The sequence below is a fragment of the Dasypus novemcinctus genome, chromosome 27 (genome assembly GCF_030445035.2).
Source record: "Dasypus novemcinctus isolate mDasNov1 chromosome 27, mDasNov1.1.hap2, whole genome shotgun sequence".
Classification (NCBI taxonomy): domain Eukaryota; kingdom Metazoa; phylum Chordata; class Mammalia; order Cingulata; family Dasypodidae; genus Dasypus; species Dasypus novemcinctus.
Genome location: NC_080699.1, coordinates 1,336,561 through 1,356,376, shown reverse-complemented (window position 1 = coordinate 1,356,376; position 19,816 = coordinate 1,336,561). Strand labels below are relative to the sequence as shown.

Sequence of the window (19,816 nt, the reverse complement as noted above, 5' to 3'; positions counted from 1 at the left end):
GCCGAAAGCAAGGACGGCTGCAGAACACGGAGCTCAGGTTTCAGATCTGTGGCCAGGGAGCTGCAAAGCAAATCCCCCCAAGTCTACACCGGCCCCCGGCACCTGAACATGTTTAGAAATGATCGATTAAAAGGCCAAGTGTGGCCGACTGCTCACGGGTATCTCCACAGCCCACAGCTCGCCCCCGAGCTTGCAGGTCATCTGCATGGCGATCTTGGCGGCCACGGCCATCATCACGCCCTGTCTGCTCAGCGTCCGAGCAAGCACACACTGGCTCGGGACCGGGCAGTCCCAGCTCAGGTATTTTTTAATGGAATCATAATAACCCTTCTGAATAGAAGGCAGGATACACAGCACCTGAAAAACACAGGAGGAGAGAAGAATCAATTTACTCATGCTTAGAAGCAGCTTTTTAAAAATGAATCCATGGCCCCGCGTTCCAAGCAGCAGGTGTGAACCTGCCGACACTTCTCTCAGACGGCTTCAAGCACGGACGAGCCTTCAGCCACTGAGCGTGTTTCCTTGGGCAGGGGCTCACCGCGCGGTCCCCGCCCCCAGCCCCTTCTCGCTTATGGGATTGTCCCACGAGCTCTTTCTCAGCTGCCCTTTCTCTTTTGTAGGAAGCCACTTCCTGCAGCTTTCCAGCATCCCTCCCCGCCACAGCTCCACCCAAAGATAACGGAGAATTAATTTAAATTGTAGTGCTTGTCCCCCTAGGCACTACACAATGAAAAACGGAAACAAACAAAAAAACCATTTTGTTTCCTGGGAGGTGAGAAAGGGGATCTGGGGAAGGAAGACAGCGAAGGGGCATCCGGTCCACTGGCAGGTTTAACCCCAGCCGCTGTCACTGTCCCCACATCTTACCAGGTGTTTACCACACGGGGGTGACTCTTCTCGCCCACCATCTCCTTCCCATCTTTTATTCTCCATCTTTCAGGTTATGAAAGACACTACCATGATTAGCGGGAGAAACACGGTAATTTTCTCACCTATAGCACTGTTTGAAATCATAAGGTCAAGGGCCAAAACTATTTAAACCTTATTATAGTCAGTGGGAAAGAAAATACTAAAAAGTTCATAGCAAGATTCTCTTAGAGGCCCACCTGCCTTTCATCCTGTGGTTTTGGGTCCAAGGTAGGTGGCCAAGAAAAGCCAGAGGCGGGGCCCAGAGAAGAAAAGAGCCAAAGGGCTTGGCGGCCCTCAGCAGATGGCACGAGCAGCCAGTGTGGGTGCGGCAGGAGCAGGTCCCTCACCTCAGAAGAGGGAGGGACAAATGCGGAAAGGGGAAAGCTTTCCTGTGGAGTGGATGGGACTGAGGGGCGAACACATACTTTCAATTTACAGAGATACACAGAAATAAAAACAGATGCCGGGGAAGTGGCTGTGGCTCCATCAGTTGGGCTCCCGTCTACCATATGGGAGGCCCTGGGTTCACATCCCGGGGCCTCCTTGTGAAGGCAGGCTCACCCACACACCACGGAGAGCTGCATGGCCCGCAAGCACTGACTCAGCAAGGTGACGCAACAAAAAGAAGGGAGACAAGCGAGAACACAGAAGAGCCCGTGGCGAATGGACACAGAGAGCAGACAACAAGCAAGGGGAAAGGAGATAAAAGAAATACAGACGCAGAAGAACGTACAGTGAATGGACACAGAGAGCAGACAGCACACAAAAAGCCGCAAGGAGGGGGGATTTAAAAAAACAAACAAACAGATGCCGGAGAGCACATCCGTGTGCATGTGTAAAGAGACACAGGCACATATTTCCCAGCTTTGTCCACTGAGAAAGCCTGGGGTGGGGACCCCTGCAGCAAGGAAGATCCTGGTTTCCAAACACTGTTCTCCACCAGAAGGGATCAGGGCTCCTTGGAGATTGACCGCAGGGCTTGAGCTGCAAGACCTCAGCTAAGTGGGCAGCACTGTACCAGAAAGGACAGACGTTTTCCAAGAATCATGGGGCAGGTCAAAAAATGCAGCTTGAATGGGGCTCCCCCTGGCAAATCAGGGACAGTGTGGGCATCAAAATAAATAATAATAATAATAATGGGCTATAACTCAATAAATAAAACAGGAATCCACGGAAAAAAATAAAGAAATTAAAAAATAATCAAACCAAAAAAATAGAAATCCATGAGTTTATACTGAAATAAATAAATGGACAAGCAAATGGGAAGATGAGAAAGCACTTCCTTTTAATACTCTGCCACCTAATAAATGTAGAAGGAATGCGGGAGCTAGAAAACCACCACTTGGCAATCACCATAATTATGACTGATTCAGGCAAGAAGCATCAGTGGGTGCTAAAATTAGTGGGTGAAAGTCTGATGAGGGACAGGACCTTCACATAGTCTCAAAGGATCCTCCCACAGAAAAATGTTTTAACTGCACAGAAAATTACTTACCAGCTGAACATTACCGTCAGTATGTTGCTGTATAGCTCGAAGGAACGAAGCTGGATTTTCTTGCACTGTTATGCTACATAAAAAGATTAATTTTGAAGCTATATAATTTCCTTTTTTAGTGTCATATAATCATATGGCATTAGAAATAATACAAATGCATTTTCATACCAGAGTAATTTTAGAAATAAATCATTAGAGAAAAATTTAAAACTCTGGTGTCTAAAATTATTTCTCCTCATACAAGATATACCAAAAATATTTAATAATTTTATTGGCTTAAAAAGTAGTTTGGTGGAAGATGAAATTTTTGCAATTGTACAGAATTCCTACAATTTGTATTAATGCTGTTCAAAATGAGATTGAAAATAATAATATAATATCAAATGTCTGAACCAGGGCTCAGATTAAACCAGGATTGAGAGTTCTCTAACACCGAAGATGTATGGGGATTTTTTAGTAAAATTTTCAATCATCATCCGGTTAAGATGACCAAGACGACAGGAGCCCACTGTGTGCTTCAGACGCAGGATTTGTTTTCCTCAGTGGCCACTTGTTTGGAGTCTGGAATCTCCAGCTAACTACCCTAAGCAATCAGTCAGCAAGTCCGTAGCAACTGTCTACCGTGCTGACATGTTAGGTACCACGGGCTACAGAAAACAATCCCCCACACAGGAACGGGCAAGTCTACTTTCTTTAGAATCGGGCTGTCTCATGCAGCTGTGACCAGACCGTCCCAATGCCCAGTGACCTTGTAAAACTCCCCAGCAGGTGGCAGGACAACCTCCTGGTCACTCTCGAGTGGCCTGCACATTGTTTAAGCACCCACAGGGCTGGGACATTTCCAGGTCAATCTCTTGCCTGTGGACTCAGCAGGTATCTTGCCATCCGTTCCTTCTAAAATCATCAGGCAAATGTTTTAGACGAGAGAAGCTTTACACATAGCTCTAACAGGTAAACGGATACTTCGCGAGAACAAAAGACTGGGGGGAAATGTGGGTTTTCAAACAAAACAGGCCCAGAAGAGAACGTGGCCCTGGCTCGCTCAGGGACGGTGCGGGGAGAGCCTCTGACGGCAGCCTTGAGCCGCTGACCTGGCTCCGTCCATTAATCTTTTTTTGCTTTAATAGTTCGTGAGTTAAAAGAAGCTAGAACAGGTGAAACGCAAACCTGGCAATTTGTTGAGTGATTTGATGGGAGGAGAATTCTAAGCTATGGTGAAAAAAAAGACTTCGAGAATATCTGTGGTTTTCAACAATGCTGGCACTGCTACTGTAATTAATTAGTAACCATGTGTTAAAGAACAACTTGCCACCCTGCCATTAGGACATTTTCATTTCTCAAGAAAAAAAAAGACTATTTTCTCTTTCCAAGCATATCAGGTCTAATAAAGTGGCTTGTCTAAAGCAAAACAATATTTAATTTTGAGTTTGTGTTTGTATGTGTCCCTTCCTAAACCCAAAGCAACTGCCCATTCTCATCCCCAGCAACTGGCACAACATTTAGCTCTTAGTAGAAGCTCAATAAATGTTCAAAGGATAGGTGAATGACAAAGTTTTCTCAGAAAACTAAGTGATTAATTTTATGCTACAGCAACAGAATCAGAAAGGATTATTTCAGATTTATTTTTACATTAAACTTTAATACATAAAATCTATCAAAGAAATAAAGAAATGCAAACTTTGTTTTTAATATTCTATTAACTGTTAAGTTTTATAAATAACTGATATGAAAGAGTTAGGAAATATCGAGAAGGCAATGTACAGACCTCTTAAGGATTTGTATCCCAGCTTTACCGAAAAGATTGAGGCACTATCATCTATGAAGGATTGGGAAAAGACACTTAAAAAGATGAACGCAAATATATGTTAACCTATAAAAATGTAAACATTACAAATCCTATCTACTTAGAGCCACTTCTTTGCACTTTATAACAGGAAACTTTACTGAGGTAAATTTTGGTGGAGATGCCAGCCATTATTTCCTACTTTCCAACCAAACCAAATGCTACACGACATAACTGGGGATGATTTTCGCACGTTCTCACATTTTGGGGTAGTCCACGTTAAACCCCATGGAGGCCCCAGCTCTTCTCAGGCAGCTCAGAAAGCCCTCGCTCACGTCCTCGCCTCTGCTACTGCATATCACCAACCACTTGCTCAAGGACCGGGCACTCAAGATCTTGCAGTTCCGCATGTCCTTGGACCAGTCAGCAGCGGACGCAGGTTGACACTGAGAACAAGAACGTGCAGAGACTGAGCCGGCGCCAACAGGACTTCAGGGAGGGCAGCGTCGATGGCCCGCGGCCCAGAGCCCTCCAGGACGCTCTGCTGCCCCGTCCTCGGCGGAAACTGTCCAGAATCCTGGACTCTGCCTCGAGCTCAGGCAGCGCGGACACCTCGGGAGCAGAACGCAGGGGGGCTGGACCACTGGCCCCCCAGGCCAGCAGACGTGGGTGCTGTGCATGGACGGAGCAGCGGTCCCGGCCGTGTCACCCCCAGAGCGGGCACAGGTCTGGGTCAGGGTCCCCGGGGCTGCTTTCCAGCACTGAGGACCCCGGCTTCACCGCGGACCCCGCCTGCTCCCTCCACCTCAGGCGTCCGGGGTCCCGGGGTCACGGCACGAGTTCATCAGGGCACCTTCGTTTTCAAGAACCCCCAGGGCGGCCAGGACCCCTCGTCAGACCAGGAGGAGCTAAGCCCGAGGGGGCACAGCCCCCCACTCTGGGGAGCCAGGCGGGCGGCTTCCTGTCCGACAGGGAGGGTGGGGCGGACCGGCCCCGGCCCCGGGCCTGGGTACAGCAGAGATGCCCGGGAGGGGCAGCAGGGGCGGGCAGCGCGGCAGGCCAGGTGGCTGAGCCAGGCCCCGCGGGCCCTCCGAGCAGGCAGTGCCTGCCCGTCCCCGGGGAGTCCGAGGCTCTTCCACGCTTAGGGAACCTCCCAGCCCCCGCTTTCCTGACCAGGAGGCTGGGGCCCAGGTGGGCGCAGCCAAGGCTCCGTCCCCCGCCAGCCTCACGGAGCCTCGGGAGGCGGCCAGAGGGGCCTTCGCCTGGAGCCAGGCTGGGCCGGTCCCTCCTTCCTCCCTGGCCGGGACAGGAAGGCCACACAGCCCCCCACTCCCACCTTTCAGAGGATGCAGGGACCCCCAGCCCGTGGGCCAAGCCTGGACCCTCCGGTTTACCCGCTCCGGGCCGAGCTCAGAAAGGGGCCTGGGTGGAGAAGCCTTACGGAGGCGAGCCGCCACCCCAGGCCGCGCTCCCGCGCTCCCCTTCTGCAGAGGCCGGGCTCCACCCGGCGGCGTGGCTCTGGCCACGCGGACAGTGGAAACGGATGCACTTGACCGCTTCCGTCCCACTTCACATGCTGGACCGAAACCTAGCTTCCCAACCAAGGGCCTGCTTTTTTCAGGACTTCAAAATGGTTTGTTTTGTTTTTACAAGCAGTTTTTCAGCTACTTTCAACCAAAAGGAGGAAAATGGTCAATACAAATGAGTCTTTACAGCTAAGAGACATCCAAGTGGGTCGGGAGGTCATCCCAGAGGTTACGCTTACGCATGTCTCAGCAGGAGCTCACGACTGCCAACACAGATGCCTCCCCAAACAGGGGGCTCCTGAGGGCTCCGGAGACACCCCGACACTACAGGCAGGGCAGAGACTCAGGAATCCAGCACCTGCCAGGGCCCTGGCTTGGAGTTCACACTCCCCAGTGGAACAGAGTTGGACTCATTTACAGGTTCTGTACACATGGCTCTTCTGCCCCTTTTATTTGAACCCATAATTAGCACTACACTTGATAAATAAATGTCCCAGAGACTTGAACCTTTGGTCCACCCCTGTGCCAGTTGAGCCCTGAATGTCAGCAGAGTTGCAACACCTGCTCTCCAGGTCACTGGACTCACCCAGGACAACCAACGAGGAGATGATAATGGACAACACCCATCCCAAGGAACAGAGAGAGTCTGCAGCCGCAAGGAACAGTCCCATCCACCTGCCCCTGGGATCACAGCCCCCTCTCAATTAGAGGTAGAGTGGGCATCACCGCCCCAAGCCCTCAAGATGGGGAATGAACAATGGGCTAAAGGAGATTTATTATTATTCTAGCAATGGAAGAACTCTTACCATTGATATAAAGGCAGTAGCCATCAGAGGTTCTGAGGGATGGGAGAGGGAAGAACAGGTGTAATATGGGGGCAGTTTTGGGACATTGGAGTTGTCCTGCAAGACACTGCAGTGACGGATACAGGCCACCAAATATTTTGTCATAACTTACAAAATTGTGCAGGACAAACTGTAAACTATAATGTGACCCACAGTCCATAGTTAGAAGCAATGTTTCAGCATGTGCTCATCAATTGTAACAAATGCACCACACTAGTGAGGGGTGTTGTTAATGTGGAAAGCATGGTGGGGCGCGGTAGGGTATGTGGGAATCCCTTATATTTCTTGTGTAACATTTCTGTAATCTAGAGCCTCTTTAAACATGAAAAAATTTATTAAAAAATTTTTTTCCTCCATTTCTCCAATAAAAATATTGGCTATTCAGAAAGATGAGCAAAAAGAAATGATTAAGAGAATCCTGCCGAAATGAAACATTTGTCATTTACTAAAATTAATGTAGCTTTATTATTTGTTGTATCAAAGGCAAGAAGAGAACTTTTAAAAATGAAATGATATGCCCTTGATTTCAAAGATGGGCCAAACAGAAGGGAAAAGTAGAAGACAACGCACAATTTTCTGCATGAACCAGGCTTGTTTCTTCAACTGAAGCCCGGGATTGACAGACACAGCCGCGCACCGAGTCGGCAGCAGGGACCAGCTGCATTTCCCAGTGCTGTGGATTGGGCTTGTAATGGCACAAGAGCAGGACAAAGCCCGGTAAGAGCTGGGCACGTCCTGGACAGAAGTTATCTCATCCTAGAACGCGGCGCTACGCCACACCGACTCCCCTAAATCACGTCTGCCGGGAGACACGAAGCCCAGGCAGACACTCTCGGAGCAGAGGGACGCAGGGGGCTCGAGGCGGCGGAGGGCAGGGACAAGGCTCCAGCGAGGCAGGGGAGCCGGACGAGCCCACGAGCACGCGGTCAACCATCAGCGCACACGTAATCGAGCAGGGACGTTTAAATGAAAGAAGCCACAGCACTTACTACGTGGTCTTGCGTTAGTATTTTTTCCGAAGGCACGACACGGCCAGTTAGAGACGTCTGGCATCCAAAGCGCAGCCCCCAGGTCTCTAGTTCAAAACGAGCATTCTTGTTTCTGTTGATAGATTTGAGTTTCAAATTAGTAAAGTGATAATTTCTTAAAGAACTTAATCCTTAGAGAGATAATTGTAACTAATTCAGGGGCTTATTTTTCCTACATTCACCATTTCCCCCATTTCCCTACTCGTCAGCACACCCACGAGGCTATTCTTAATTGTTTTTGACCAGTTTCTTTCTGAAAGGACAACATACTTCACCCTCTCGGGTTCTCAGGATCAGGGACAGGCTTCTAGTGTGGCACAGTGGTTAGAAAAAAGGGCCTTAGAGCCAGAGGGCCCCACTCCGACATTCACTCCTCAGCAGGCACGCGGTGGGATCTTTCAGAGCCTTGTTTGGTACTTGCAGTGGTAGATGTGGGGATTGTAAAAGGAGCTGCTTCACAGGGTGGGTTTAAATGTGACAATTCTGCATGGTGCCTGCCGTGTACTAAGTGCTCAACTAACGAGAGATTCCGTAGCTCCGTTAACGAGCATGTTGGGAAAGAGACGTGGAGCCCCTGGATGGAAGCCGTCTTCTGGGAACATGGGAATTTGCTGCCTGGGGAGTGGATGAGGATGACGAGGGAAGGAGAGGAAAGACTTGAGCCGCAGGGGCTCCGTGGGGCATGCAGGGTACAAGGCGCGCTGTGCGGCGAGAGCGGCTCAGCACCAGGCCAGGGCGCCCTCTCCGGAGCGCGGCCTTGGAACCCAGGCTGCAGTCCTCCTCGGGTCTGCCCCTGAATCACGCCACAGCGTCCTCTCATGGCCTCCTTGCCCGGCGCCTGGCAAACAAACGGCCCCAGAGGCGGCGGGTAGGGCCTCCTGACACGCGCCGTCGCCGCGGGTTTCCACCCAGTGTTGAGTGCGTTCTGAGCAGTAGCGTGCTTGGGACACAAGGGTCTGCCTCAGGTTCCGTCCACCCCAGACGAGACGGTCAGGACAGGGTGAGGGAGTGCAAGGAGGTGGGTGGGAAGATTGACCATCCAGGCTTGCGTCTTGGGAGCAGAGGGAAACCCCCCGGGGGCGCGAGGCTGCGCAGCCCAGACAAAAGGACGTGGAGTGACAACAAAGAGCCCAGTACTCGATCTGATGCAGTTGTCACGCGGAAAGGTTCAAGAAACACCACTAAGTGGAAAAAGCAAGTTACCAAACAAGATGTACATACTGTGCATTTTCCTAAAAGGTGATTGTATTTGTTTGAAAATATCTAGAGAAGATACATGAATACCTTTAATTTATGATCCATTCATTTATGGAACATATACTTACTAGTGTATGCATACATACTTTTTTACTCATATAAATTTCCAAATGGTTCTATGAGCAGGATTACTTTTTAAAAATTCTTTTAAAGGAAAAATAATATTCTAGAACTACACTGTCCAAAACAGATATAATGCAAGTGACATAGACACTTTTACATTTCCTAAAGCCCACATTAAAAAGTATAAAAAGAAACAAGTGAGATTATTTTTTAAAATGTGCATCATTTAACCAAGTATGTCTGAAGCGTTACTTCAGCACGGGGCACTGCCTCATTCCACATGCGCAGGAGCCACGTAGGGCTGACGGCTGCAGCGCTGGACAGTGAGGGACAGAGGGGCAGGGGGAGAACCAAGGAGCAGCCCCTCTTCCCTAACAGACCACAAAAGACTCTCATCGAAGGCCGGAGGCCAACTGGGGTACAGATGGACCAGAGAACAAGGACGGGGGGTCCCCGAATGTGGAGATGAACGCTGGGGCACCCTGGGGTTCTCCAGTGGTCAGCGCACTGAGGACACGTGCTACGATCGAGTGTGACTGGACCTGGTCGTCTAGCGGTCAGTGCCCCGTGGACACTGCGCTGCGCTCTAGTGTGACTGGACCTGAATCCTGGGAGCCCGAGGTAATCAAACAGCTTTTTAAGAAACTAGAAATATTTTCTTCATTCTAGATTCCATCCCGAGCCTCAGTTAGGACAGGCGATGTGGGTGCACCCCGTCCCTTCGGCCCCTTGGCTCAGACGCGCTCCCCGGGCCACTGCAAGGAAGGGCGACGAGAGCACCCAGCCTCCCGCTGCCGGCCCCCGCCCAGCACCTCTGGATGTCATCGGCCAGCCGGGCCAGGCGCTGCTGCCGGTCCGAGGGCGGGAGGCGCGTCTTCTGGGCCAGAGCCTTCATCAGCTGGAAATCCGAGGCTGCCTGGTCGGTGAGTCCTGGGAAACCGACCAAAGCGAGAACTGAGCAGTTGCTGTGCCACCCCACCCGGCCCGACAGTGTGAGGCCCTCACTTAGAGCGCATCTGGGAGGCCCTGCTGGGTGTTCCCGGGGTGCCCCCCGGGACCCCGAGGGCAGGAGGGGCCTGTCGTCGGCCAGGGTGGGGGGCTGCGGAGCGCTCGGCCGCCCCAGGGACCCCGCCCGTGCCCCCGCCGGGTAGCGTTTTGGCTGCCGTGCACTTGCCCTAGGAATCATCGCACAGACACGTTCATTGGTCTTGGATAGATTTCTCGGGGTGGAATTGCTGAGAATTATGGAGATGGAACCAGAATGATTCTCCAGACAAAGCCAGCAAGCATGCTTTGATTTCCTTATGCGGATTTTTCCTCAAAAGACAATAAATTCCAGTGTCAAGAATATTTCGACAAGGCTTAGTCTCAGCATCCACTGTGTAGTCTGGAAATTAACCCATATATTGATGGGGAAATAATTCCAACAAGGATACGAAGACCCTTCACTGGGGGGAGACGAGTCTCTTCAGTCAATGGTGCTAGGATACCGGGATGTCAACGCGGAAAAAAGAATGAGGCTGAACTCTACACCATAGTAAAAAATTAACTCAAAATGGATCGACGACATGAATAAAACATCTAACCCAACAAACTCTCAGAAGAAAACAGGAGGAAACCTCCATGACCTTGGATTTGGCAGTGGATTCTTGGATATGATATCAAAATCACAAGTAATCAAAGAAAAAAGTAGATATATTGGGTTTAAAAGGAAATTTGGCTCAAAGGTAAATGGAAGAAAATGGCTGAAAATCTGGAAGGAAAACTGGTGTCATTCCAGGAACGTCTGGATGAAGCAAATGCTGCCCTGGGCTCAGCATGGAGACTGACAGAACAGTTAGACCTGAAGGAGTAACTAACTGAAGAACTTGAAAGAGAAGATGAGCTCCAACAGGAAGTGCTGGATGATGTATAAAAGAAATTGATGTGTTCCGTAAACTGCACAGAAAGAAAAGTAGACAAAGTTCTAGTGAGAAATTTCTTCATTGGACATTTTCACACATCAAAAAACAAGGCAACCTCATATTTTTAATAGAAAATTTTTGTGATCTAAGAATCTTTTTAAAAAAGACAATTCAATAAAAATTAAAAAAAAAAAAGATTGATGGGAAGCATCCTGGGTATCAAAAAGGAAGAAATGGAGCTATTTTTCATTGAAGATGAGGGAAGAGTTACTAGGTGGATGAATGGATGGCTTGGAGGGGATCGAAAAGTGTTCCCACCACACCTCTGAAACCAAATCAACAGACTGCTTAACAGTTATTTTCAGAACTTTTTGTTAAATTTCTAATAACAATCTCATCCATCTGTCCCACTAGGAAAGCTTTCTGTTCATGCTATGAAACCTCTAGATTCACCAGGAAGGACCAACTAGCCACAAATGTAACACCGTGTTTTAAAGATACAGCAGAGTCTAGAACCAGAAGGGCAGATGGGAATCCAGTCTTAGCTCCCGGCTCTGCAGCTGCGCCTCTTATCGACGTAGCTGTACTTGGAAGTGGTGGGCCTGGGAATCATATTTGAAAGACAATTCAGATGAGTTGCCCATATATACACTTTTGCCGTGTTACCTGACAACAGTGCTGGAGTTATACTGAAAGAGCAATGGGTGATTCTCAAGGTAGAAAAAGTACAGCACTTTGAAACAGGCAAACCAACCTTGAATATTAGGTGTTTATATTTTATCACAATGTGGCCTTTTGGAAGAAGTCATGTATTTGTTTGTAGCTGTACTTTCCTTATGTTTAATAAAAATATCCTTATGAAAAAAAATAAAGTGAGTAAGAGTCACCATGTGTGCAAGCTATGAGTGTCATTTTAAATGTTCAGCAGCCAACTTTATACAGCAAAAAAGAAACAGGTGAATCATTTTAAACAGCATTTACTATTTCAAGCAATATATCCAAAATACTATCCTTCAACATGCCATCAAAGTGAAAAAAAAAAAAAACTTACTGAAAGGTCCCTGCTTTCTTAGCACTGGCCTTGAAGCCCAATGCCCACAGCCTTCAGGCGCTCGGCCACACCTGCCCCGCTGCGGTGCTCAGCAGGCCCTGGGGCTGGAGGGGGCCCTGCGTCCAGTGGATGCCCCCCTAGCACCGGGCCCCTCAGCACTGGGCACCAGCAGCACTGGCCCCCCTCAGTACCGGGCCCCCTCGGCACAGGGTCCCCTCAGCACGGGCCCCTCGGCACCGGGCCTCCTCGGCACCAGCAGCACGGGCCCCCTCGGCACGGGCCCCCTCGGCACCGGGCCCCCTTGGCAACGGGCACCAGCAGCACCGGCCCCCCTCGGCACTGGGCCCCCTCGGCACCGGTCCCCTCGGTACCGGGCCCCCTCGGCACTGGGCATCCTTAGCCCTGGGCCCCAGTGGCACTGGGCCCTGCTCTCCGCAGGGTTGTGCCTAAGTTTTCTCAGTGCGTGGCGGGCACAAGCGCATTCTAGCTGATCCCGGCGAGGCACACCTGGGAGCAGCGTCTGCCTCCCGCCTTAACCGGATGCACAGCACGGAGACGCTCCAGCTGCAGCTCCTGCCGCACAGCCAGGCGCCTCCCGGGGCTCACGCTAAAGGAAGAGCATCTCGGCCCCGTGCAAACAGGGTCAATAATATGAAGAGAATTGGTCAAGTCGTGTCTGATACGTCCTAGGGAACTGTGACAGATGGAACAAGACCTGGGTTTGAGGACACTATCTGGGGCCTGTTTTACATCTAAGCGATTAGTGGACAAAGGAGTCAGAGCGCTGCTAAGGTGGTAACAACGTCGGCGGGCGCGCTCTCCTCTGCTCCACTGCTGGGCTTGCAGGTGCCTTGAGTGGATGCACGACCTGAGGGCGCCCTGCCTGGGTGGCTACCGCTCGGCTCACCTGAGGAGCGCCATCCACTGCTAAGCACCTGGTGTGCCCAGGAGCCAAGCAGGTGAGAAAACGAGCACGTTACCTGTTAGGAAGCAGAGCTCAGGCAGCAGGTGGGCGACGCGGGGCTCGGTGTCGTCCCCTCTGCGGCTCTTCAACAGGCTGACGAGCACCGGCTGGTTCAGGTCCGACAGGGTGATGTCGTAGTGCTGGAAACCAAGATGAACGCGGGCACGTGAACACGGAGAGCTCAGCACAGCACCTGGCTAATGCCCCATCGCCGAGAAGCGCCGCTCACCCTGCCTCCTTCCCAGGCCCTCTCCATCTGAGGGCTGGTTTTGTCGTTTTAACCGTTATCTTGCATAACGCAACATCTTCTACTTTTCCCTTTTAGTTTTTCAGTGACCTCCCTGCCCGAATCCGGTCCCACCTGGACCCAGAGTGGCCGCCCGCTGCCCGCTGCCCTGCGCATCGCAGCGAGCTGGACCAGCATTTCTGCTGGGGTGGCCGGGGAAGAGCCACAGCACCGAGCACCTCGGCTCATGCTGCTCACACCTAAACACGGGGCAAGGGCCACGCGGGGTCAACCACGGGTTTTCCAAGGCAGCGCGAGTCGCCCTAACTTCCAGGATGGTAGGTGCCACGGGGGCATTCGGAGGCTGACAACCGTGAAGCTGATTCCCAGTTCGAACCCCGGGCAGACTTGCTTGAACTGTGACACTGGGGACGTTACTTAACCTCCCTACGACTCAACTTTCCCTGTCTGTGAAATGAGGGTAGTTTTTTTTTAAGAAACAACAGCTGTATCTCTATTGTGGCAAGAGATGACAAAGGTTTCTTGGCAAAAGCTGAGAAAATTATTGAATTACAACTCAAGTGAGGGAAAAACACCACCCCCAGCATCACTGCAACCCCTGAAAGCTCATCCAAATCTCTACGCAAAGCACGAGTCAGCTTCAGCGCGTCCAGAACTGCCGCCTCCTCGTCGCACAGCTTGAAGGCGGTGCCCACGCGAGCGGGAGCCCGCTGCCGCTGGACAAGCCCCTGCAGTTGCTGGCGCTTCCCCTCCTTCCCTCCCTAAACTTGAATTTCAACCTTCTCATCGTGCCAAAAACTCATTTATCTTCCAATGGCAAAGTTTCCAATTAATATTCATTTCCGGGAAAGTCAACACTGAGAACAACTGTAATTATAATTGACAAAATGCTGGTCACTATACAAATAACATTGATAATTATAATTGAGCAAGAAAGGAGAGTTTCTCTGTTTCAAAGAGGACTTTGGGAATCGCAGTTAGAGTGGCAACTGCAACTAATGTTTTGGGGATTTTTTATTTTTATTTACTTTCTAATTGTCTTTAAAAAAAAAAAGATAAACAGATCACACAAAAGCAGTTAACGCTTTGAGCGCAGAGAAACGTGTGTCCAAGGAGGTTTTCCATGTGACGGCACTGATGCAGCCCACATCGCGTGCACAGCGCTGCCCGTACGCCCCGCGCGTCACCGCAGAGCAGAGGGGAGCAGCACAGGGAACCACGCGCCAGCATTGTTTCCGCATTTAATCTCAGCAAATGATAGATGTGATCGTCTGTCCCCTCAGAGACGAGGATACACCGTGAGAAGCTACAGCCCCCAAACTGGAAACCAGCCCGGCGGGGCTCAGCCCACGGGGAAGCAGGGCTCCGAGCCGTGGGGCCAGCAGAGCAGCTCGGAGCCGCCAGGGAGGAGCTGCGGGCAGGAGCTGGAGGAGCGCGTGGGCTCGCGTCCAGGGCCGCTCGGCCGAGCCTGGGCGTTCCGGGGAGAGGGAGCTGGTGCGGCCGGAGGATGGCCAAGAACCCGGCCCGTAGCTGCTCCCAGGTGATAAAACAGAGAAACGTGAAGGCCAGGACCAGTGCCTTCCACCTTGGAAATCGGTCACTTAACAGCTGAGTGCTCCTTTCCTGGAACAGAGAGGAGGACAGCCTAGAGATGAGCACCACTTTCGGTCCGTCCTCCCCCTGCCCACCCGACTGCGGCAGGACATGAGCCCAAGAACGGGCGCAGCCTGGCACGGGCACCTGTTGGCCTTGGGACGGAATGGGGAGGCGTCTCTAAGGGCAAAGAAGGCGCAGTGAAGGCGGAAAGCACGTGCACCTAAGGAACCCAGGTGTTTTCTTCGTTTACTGTTTTGCAAATCATACAAACTGATATGCAGTAGAACTAGCATAACTATCACATTTGCAATTACTCAGCTTGGGTTACAACTCTTGAATTGTTTCTAGGTAACTGGCACCAACGTCCTTCCCCTGATTCTAACCATCTTCCATTCTAGTGGTTTGGATACTTGTATTGCCTTCTTTTAAGTGACTTAGTTTTTTTTATTATTTAAGTTTGAGAAGTTGTGGGTTTACAGAACAATCATGCATTAAATACAGGATTCGCGTATTCCACCCTTCTCGCAGCACCTTGCTTTCGTGGTACGTTGGTTACAACTGAGGAAAGCCCATTTTTATCATTCTATGATTAACCACAGTCCATGTAACTGGGTTCGCTATTGGTGCCGTGCAGTTCATTGGATTATTTAAAAAATTTTTATTCCAGGCCCATATACAATCTAACTCTTCCCCTTTTAGCCACATTGAGGTTCACATTCCAGGGTTGCTCTGCCCGCCACAGTGTGCCGCCACACCACCTGCACCGAGGCACAGCCGTGGCCCGTGTGCACCTTCGTTTACCGTCCACTTAGCTCTGGACGGGCCCTCTCTTCACCAGCACTGTCCACGCACCCGTGTGGTCCTCACAGCGGACCCACTGCCCCGCCCGCCCCGAGGAAGCAGGTACGGGGAGGATTCTTCACCCGCCTGAGGTCCCGGCGCTGGACAGCGTCAGGGCAGGACCGAGCCCAACCCGGCTCGCCCGCTGGCCTCGCCCCTGGGAAGCGACGTGGCGGCGAGGGGACGGGGCAGGGGGCCACGGTGCGCAGCCCACCTGTCTGTAGTAGTCCACATAGGTGAGCTCAGTGCCGTCCCGCATCCGGAAGCTGTGGGTGGGCTTCACCGACCAGTCGATGTCGTCCACACGGTAGGTTTTGTTATTGTATCTGGTAAACACAAGAAACAGTAACATACTTCCCCCCCACATCATACCAGACAAACTGCTCTTTCAGCAAACGTTCATTCAAAGTGTGAGAGAGATTCCACAACTCCTGAGCCACCGCAGCGGAAGCGCAGCCGCGTCGTCTTCACGACGGCTCTGATCTGAGAGGAGCCCTGCCTCCACGTCCAGCCGGTCGGTGGGAAGTCCCTGGACCATCCCGTTTCTCTCCTCCACAGACGCTCGCTCCAGCGCCTCCCTCCTCAGAGCTAAAGACTCCCCATGGGCTCCCGGGGCCGCTCAGACTTCCCGGCCTCGGGGTGGTCCTTCTGGCAGGAAGGCCGCCCACCATGCACGTCCGGTGCCCGGGAAAGAGCAGAAGCTTCCTCTCAGCTCAGCACCGGGTGCAGGGTCTGCCTGGCTGCCCCAGCCGCCGGACGGACAGTCCACAGCGGACGCTCGGGGCTCTGGCCTGGCCAGGTGTGGCTCGGAAGCACCACGAGGAGCCAACCGTGGTCTCCACGCAATCCAGAAAACCACCTTTACGGGGACCTCCCCGCAGGGCAGTGTTCCTGGCCAGCAGCAGGACACCACGAGCTTTTCAGAACTCAAGGCGCCTGATCCACCTCGTCTAACCCGGCTCCGCGCGCCCGCGGCTGCAAAGACGACGAGGCCCGCCTCCAGGACCTGCTCTTAGAGGGGGGGCTTGGGTCCAACGCCCCATCCAGAACCCGTGAGAGGAAGTGAAGGGGTTGAAGGGGCTGTGGGCCAAGCACTACAGATCACTGCGCAGAGGAGCCAGTTAAGTCCAACCAGCGCACGGGAGACTTCAGAAGGCGCTACCCTGTGAGCTGGGTTTTGTAAGAAAGAGCAGAAAATCATAAGGCGGGCTGGGCGGTGAGTCCAGGTGGGTGCAGGGCAGCAAGGAGCAGGTGTGGGGGGAAGGCAGGGCGCGGGTGTGGGGGGAGAGCAGGGCGCGGGTGTGGGGGGAGAGCAGGGAGCCTGGAGGGAGAGCAGGGAGCAGGTATGGGGGGAGAGCAGGGATCTGGAGGGAGATGTGGGGGGGCAAGGAGCAGGTGTGGGGGAGAGCAGGGCACAGGTGTGGGGGGAGAGCAGGGCGCGGGTGTGGGGGGAGCAGGGAGGTGTGGGGGGGAGCAGGGAGCGGGTGTGGGGGGGAGCAGGGCGTGGGTGTGGGGGTAGCTGGGAGCGGGTGTGGGGGGGAGGGGGGTGTGGGGAGAGAGCAGGGAGCGGGTGTGGGGGGGAAGCAGGGAGCGGGTGTGGGGGGAGAGCAGGGAGCGGGTGTGGGGGGAGCAGGGAGTGCGTGTGGGGGAAAGCAGGGAGCGGGTGTGGGGGGGAGCAGGGAGCGGGTGTGAGGGGGAGAGCAGGGCGCGGGTGTGGGGGGAGCAGGGCGTGGGTGTGGGGGGGAGCAGGGCGTGGGTGTGGGGGGAGCAGGGCGTGGGTGTGGGGGTAGCTGGGAGCGGGTGTGGGGGGGAGGGGGGTGTGGGGAGAGAGCAGGGAGCGGGTGTGGGGGGGAAGCAGGGAGCGGGTGTGGGGGGAGAGCAGGGAGCGGGTGTGGGGGGAGCAGGGAGCGCGTGTGGGGGAAAGCAGGGAGCGGGTGTGGGGGGGAGCAGGGAGCGGGTGTGAGGGGGAGAGCAGGGCGCGGGTGTGGGGGGAGCAGGGAGTGGGTGTGGGGGGAGCAGGGCATGGGTGTGGGGGGAGCTGGGAGCGGTTGTGGGGGAAAGCAGGGAGCGGGTGTGGGGGGGAGCAGGGAGCGGGTGTGGGGGGGAGAGCAGGGAGCAGGTGGGGGGCGAGCAGGGTGTGAGGGGGAAGGCAGGGCAGCCCCCTGGGAAGCGTGGACTCCGGCTGTCGGGCAGCAGGTCTCCTAACAGGCCAAAGGCTGCTGCGCCCGCCCACGCCCGAGGCCACCCTGTCCCGCCCGCCGCATCCGGCCTGGAGGAAGGGCTTCGCAGGCAGGCTCTCACCTGGTGAGGACGACGCGGCCCAGCAGCTGCTGCTCGCAGGCCTGGGGGAAGCGCGGCCCGGCCGCCCGGTGCAGCCCGGCCATGAGCTCCAGCGCCGTCTCGCTGCGCAGGACCTTGTAGCTCACGTCGGCGCTGAGCTGCAGCCTGCTTTCAAACTGGGACACGGAGACGGCGAACCCGGGCCACAGCGACAACCTTACAAAAGAGCAGCGTTTACCAGGGTGCACTGGGGGAACCTCGTGTTCTTAAAATGTAACATTTTTTGAGATATATGTATCTTCAAAAAAATACAATTTACAAAATGATGGGGTGGGGGATGGGGAGTGGGTGATATGGGAACCTCCTAAGTTTCTTAATATAACATTCTTTGTGATCGATTAACTTTAATTCAAAAAAATTAAAAAAAAAAACGGTGCGCTGGAACCACAGGAACCCTTATCACGGCGATTTCACTTTCTAATCATGTAGATTTTACTTGCTGGTTTCTTCCAGTTGCCAACTGAAAACCTAGTGTTAAACATACACCCCCCAAGCTGCATTCCTGCGCAGCGGCCTCTCACTGTCACTGGGGATGCGCTGGACTGGACAGTGCTTTCCTGTGGGCGTTCGGCACGTCCCTGCCTTCCGCTGGCCAGATGCCGGCTGCAGACCCCGACCTGTGACGGCCGAAACTGCCCCAGGCGCTGCCAAGGCCCCCTGGGGGCCAAACCGCCCCTGGCGGGGAACACACTGCGGACTGGTAGGTTCACGTGCCCTCCCAGCAGGACCTCACGCAGGTTCAGGAAACAGACACGCAGAAGGGAGGGCAGCAGGGCTTAGAAGGGAGACTGAGGAGAAAGGCGGCAGTGTCCCCCGTGCAGAGAACCGAGCCCCTTTCCTTTCCACCGCATGAGTGTCAGACGCTGGAAAGCTCTGGATCAGACAGACGTCTCCAAGGACAGACGCTTTGGCCAGTCGCTCCAGGTCCTGTTTGCGCGGCGCCGAGTCACCGGGCCACTAGGCAGCTCGGGGCGCTGTGCTCTCCCGCTGCGGCCTGGACCTGGGGGGCTTCTCGGGGGGGCTGGAGTGCTGCCTTGGGCACAGGGAGGGCCAGTTGCTTCTCCTCCACTGGCAAAGGCTAAAGACCCCGACGGGGTAACACCGCTTCAAGGCCCGGCTGACCCCGCTCCCTGTTCAGGGGGACACCCTGGGCACCCACCCACCTCTTTACCAGGGGAGTCGGGCTGGTGTCCACTACACTGGCGATTTCACAACCACCTCCCTGGCTGGGCCGCCCGCCTCTTGGCAGGATGGCACCGGCTGTGTGATGTGACACGATACAGCCTACTCTTCATCACTTATCATACACGGAAACTCAGGTTCTGAATTCCTTCTAGGATTTATGAGCATGCTCTAGCACAATAGCAACAGAAAGCAAACTGATGGCGTCACCTTGGCATTCACCATTCTACTAAAAAAAGCCCAAAATCACAAAACTCCATTACATCTCACACCACAGAGCCTCCCCCGGGAGGCATGACGGTAAAACACCGCGTGGTAAATTACGTCGCTGGTGTTCTAACAATTTCTAAGTAACCGACAACGTACATACACCTACTTGTACTGGGGGATTTCCACGGGCTCTGAAGGATTGTAGAAGTTCCGTCCAATCTGGTACATGGACAACTTTTTTAAGATCCTGCAAGGGTAGTTTTTTTGAATCTTTGGTAAATATCATCAACGACAGTGTAATTCTAATTTTATGTCAGTGCTGAAAACAATGGTGGAAACACAGAGAGCAGACAGCGCTCGCTCTCACAGGCCTGGAAGGGTTAGACACGAGTACACACGGGATGATATGACGACGACCAGCACGGCTCTGCATTTGGGAACCACACGCCGAGGTGACTCTCTGTCTCTGTTTCGCTGCAAAGGCAAGCTGGGGGGCACTTGCCACCCCGTGGGCGAGGCAAGCCGGGCCAGAGCACGGCTGCCCCCCCAGCACGGACCCAGCTTTGGAACCTGAAA

The 19,816-nt window shown here is 53.3% G+C and overlaps 1 protein-coding gene across 2 annotated transcripts in view; it reads right to left on the bottom strand.

Annotated features, from left to right (window-relative positions):
• PIWIL4 (piwi like RNA-mediated gene silencing 4) overlaps positions 1-19,816 on the bottom strand; it is a 62,952-nt gene that overhangs the window by 9,878 nt on the left and 33,258 nt on the right. For both annotated transcript variants that reach the window (XM_071212306.1, XM_058289506.1), the window contains exons 6-14: positions 19,407-19,487; positions 17,810-18,004; positions 15,723-15,834; positions 12,842-12,965; positions 9,719-9,836; positions 7,548-7,659; positions 4,449-4,633; positions 2,405-2,477; positions 157-357 (exon numbers count right to left, since the gene is read on the bottom strand). In XM_071212306.1, the coding sequence (XP_071068407.1) occupies positions 157-357; positions 2,405-2,477; positions 4,449-4,633; positions 7,548-7,659; positions 9,719-9,836; positions 12,842-12,965; positions 15,723-15,834; positions 17,810-18,004; positions 19,407-19,487 (1,201 nt within the window). The remainder of the gene's footprint in view (positions 1-156; positions 358-2,404; positions 2,478-4,448; positions 4,634-7,547; positions 7,660-9,718; positions 9,837-12,841; positions 12,966-15,722; positions 15,835-17,809; positions 18,005-19,406; positions 19,488-19,816) is intronic.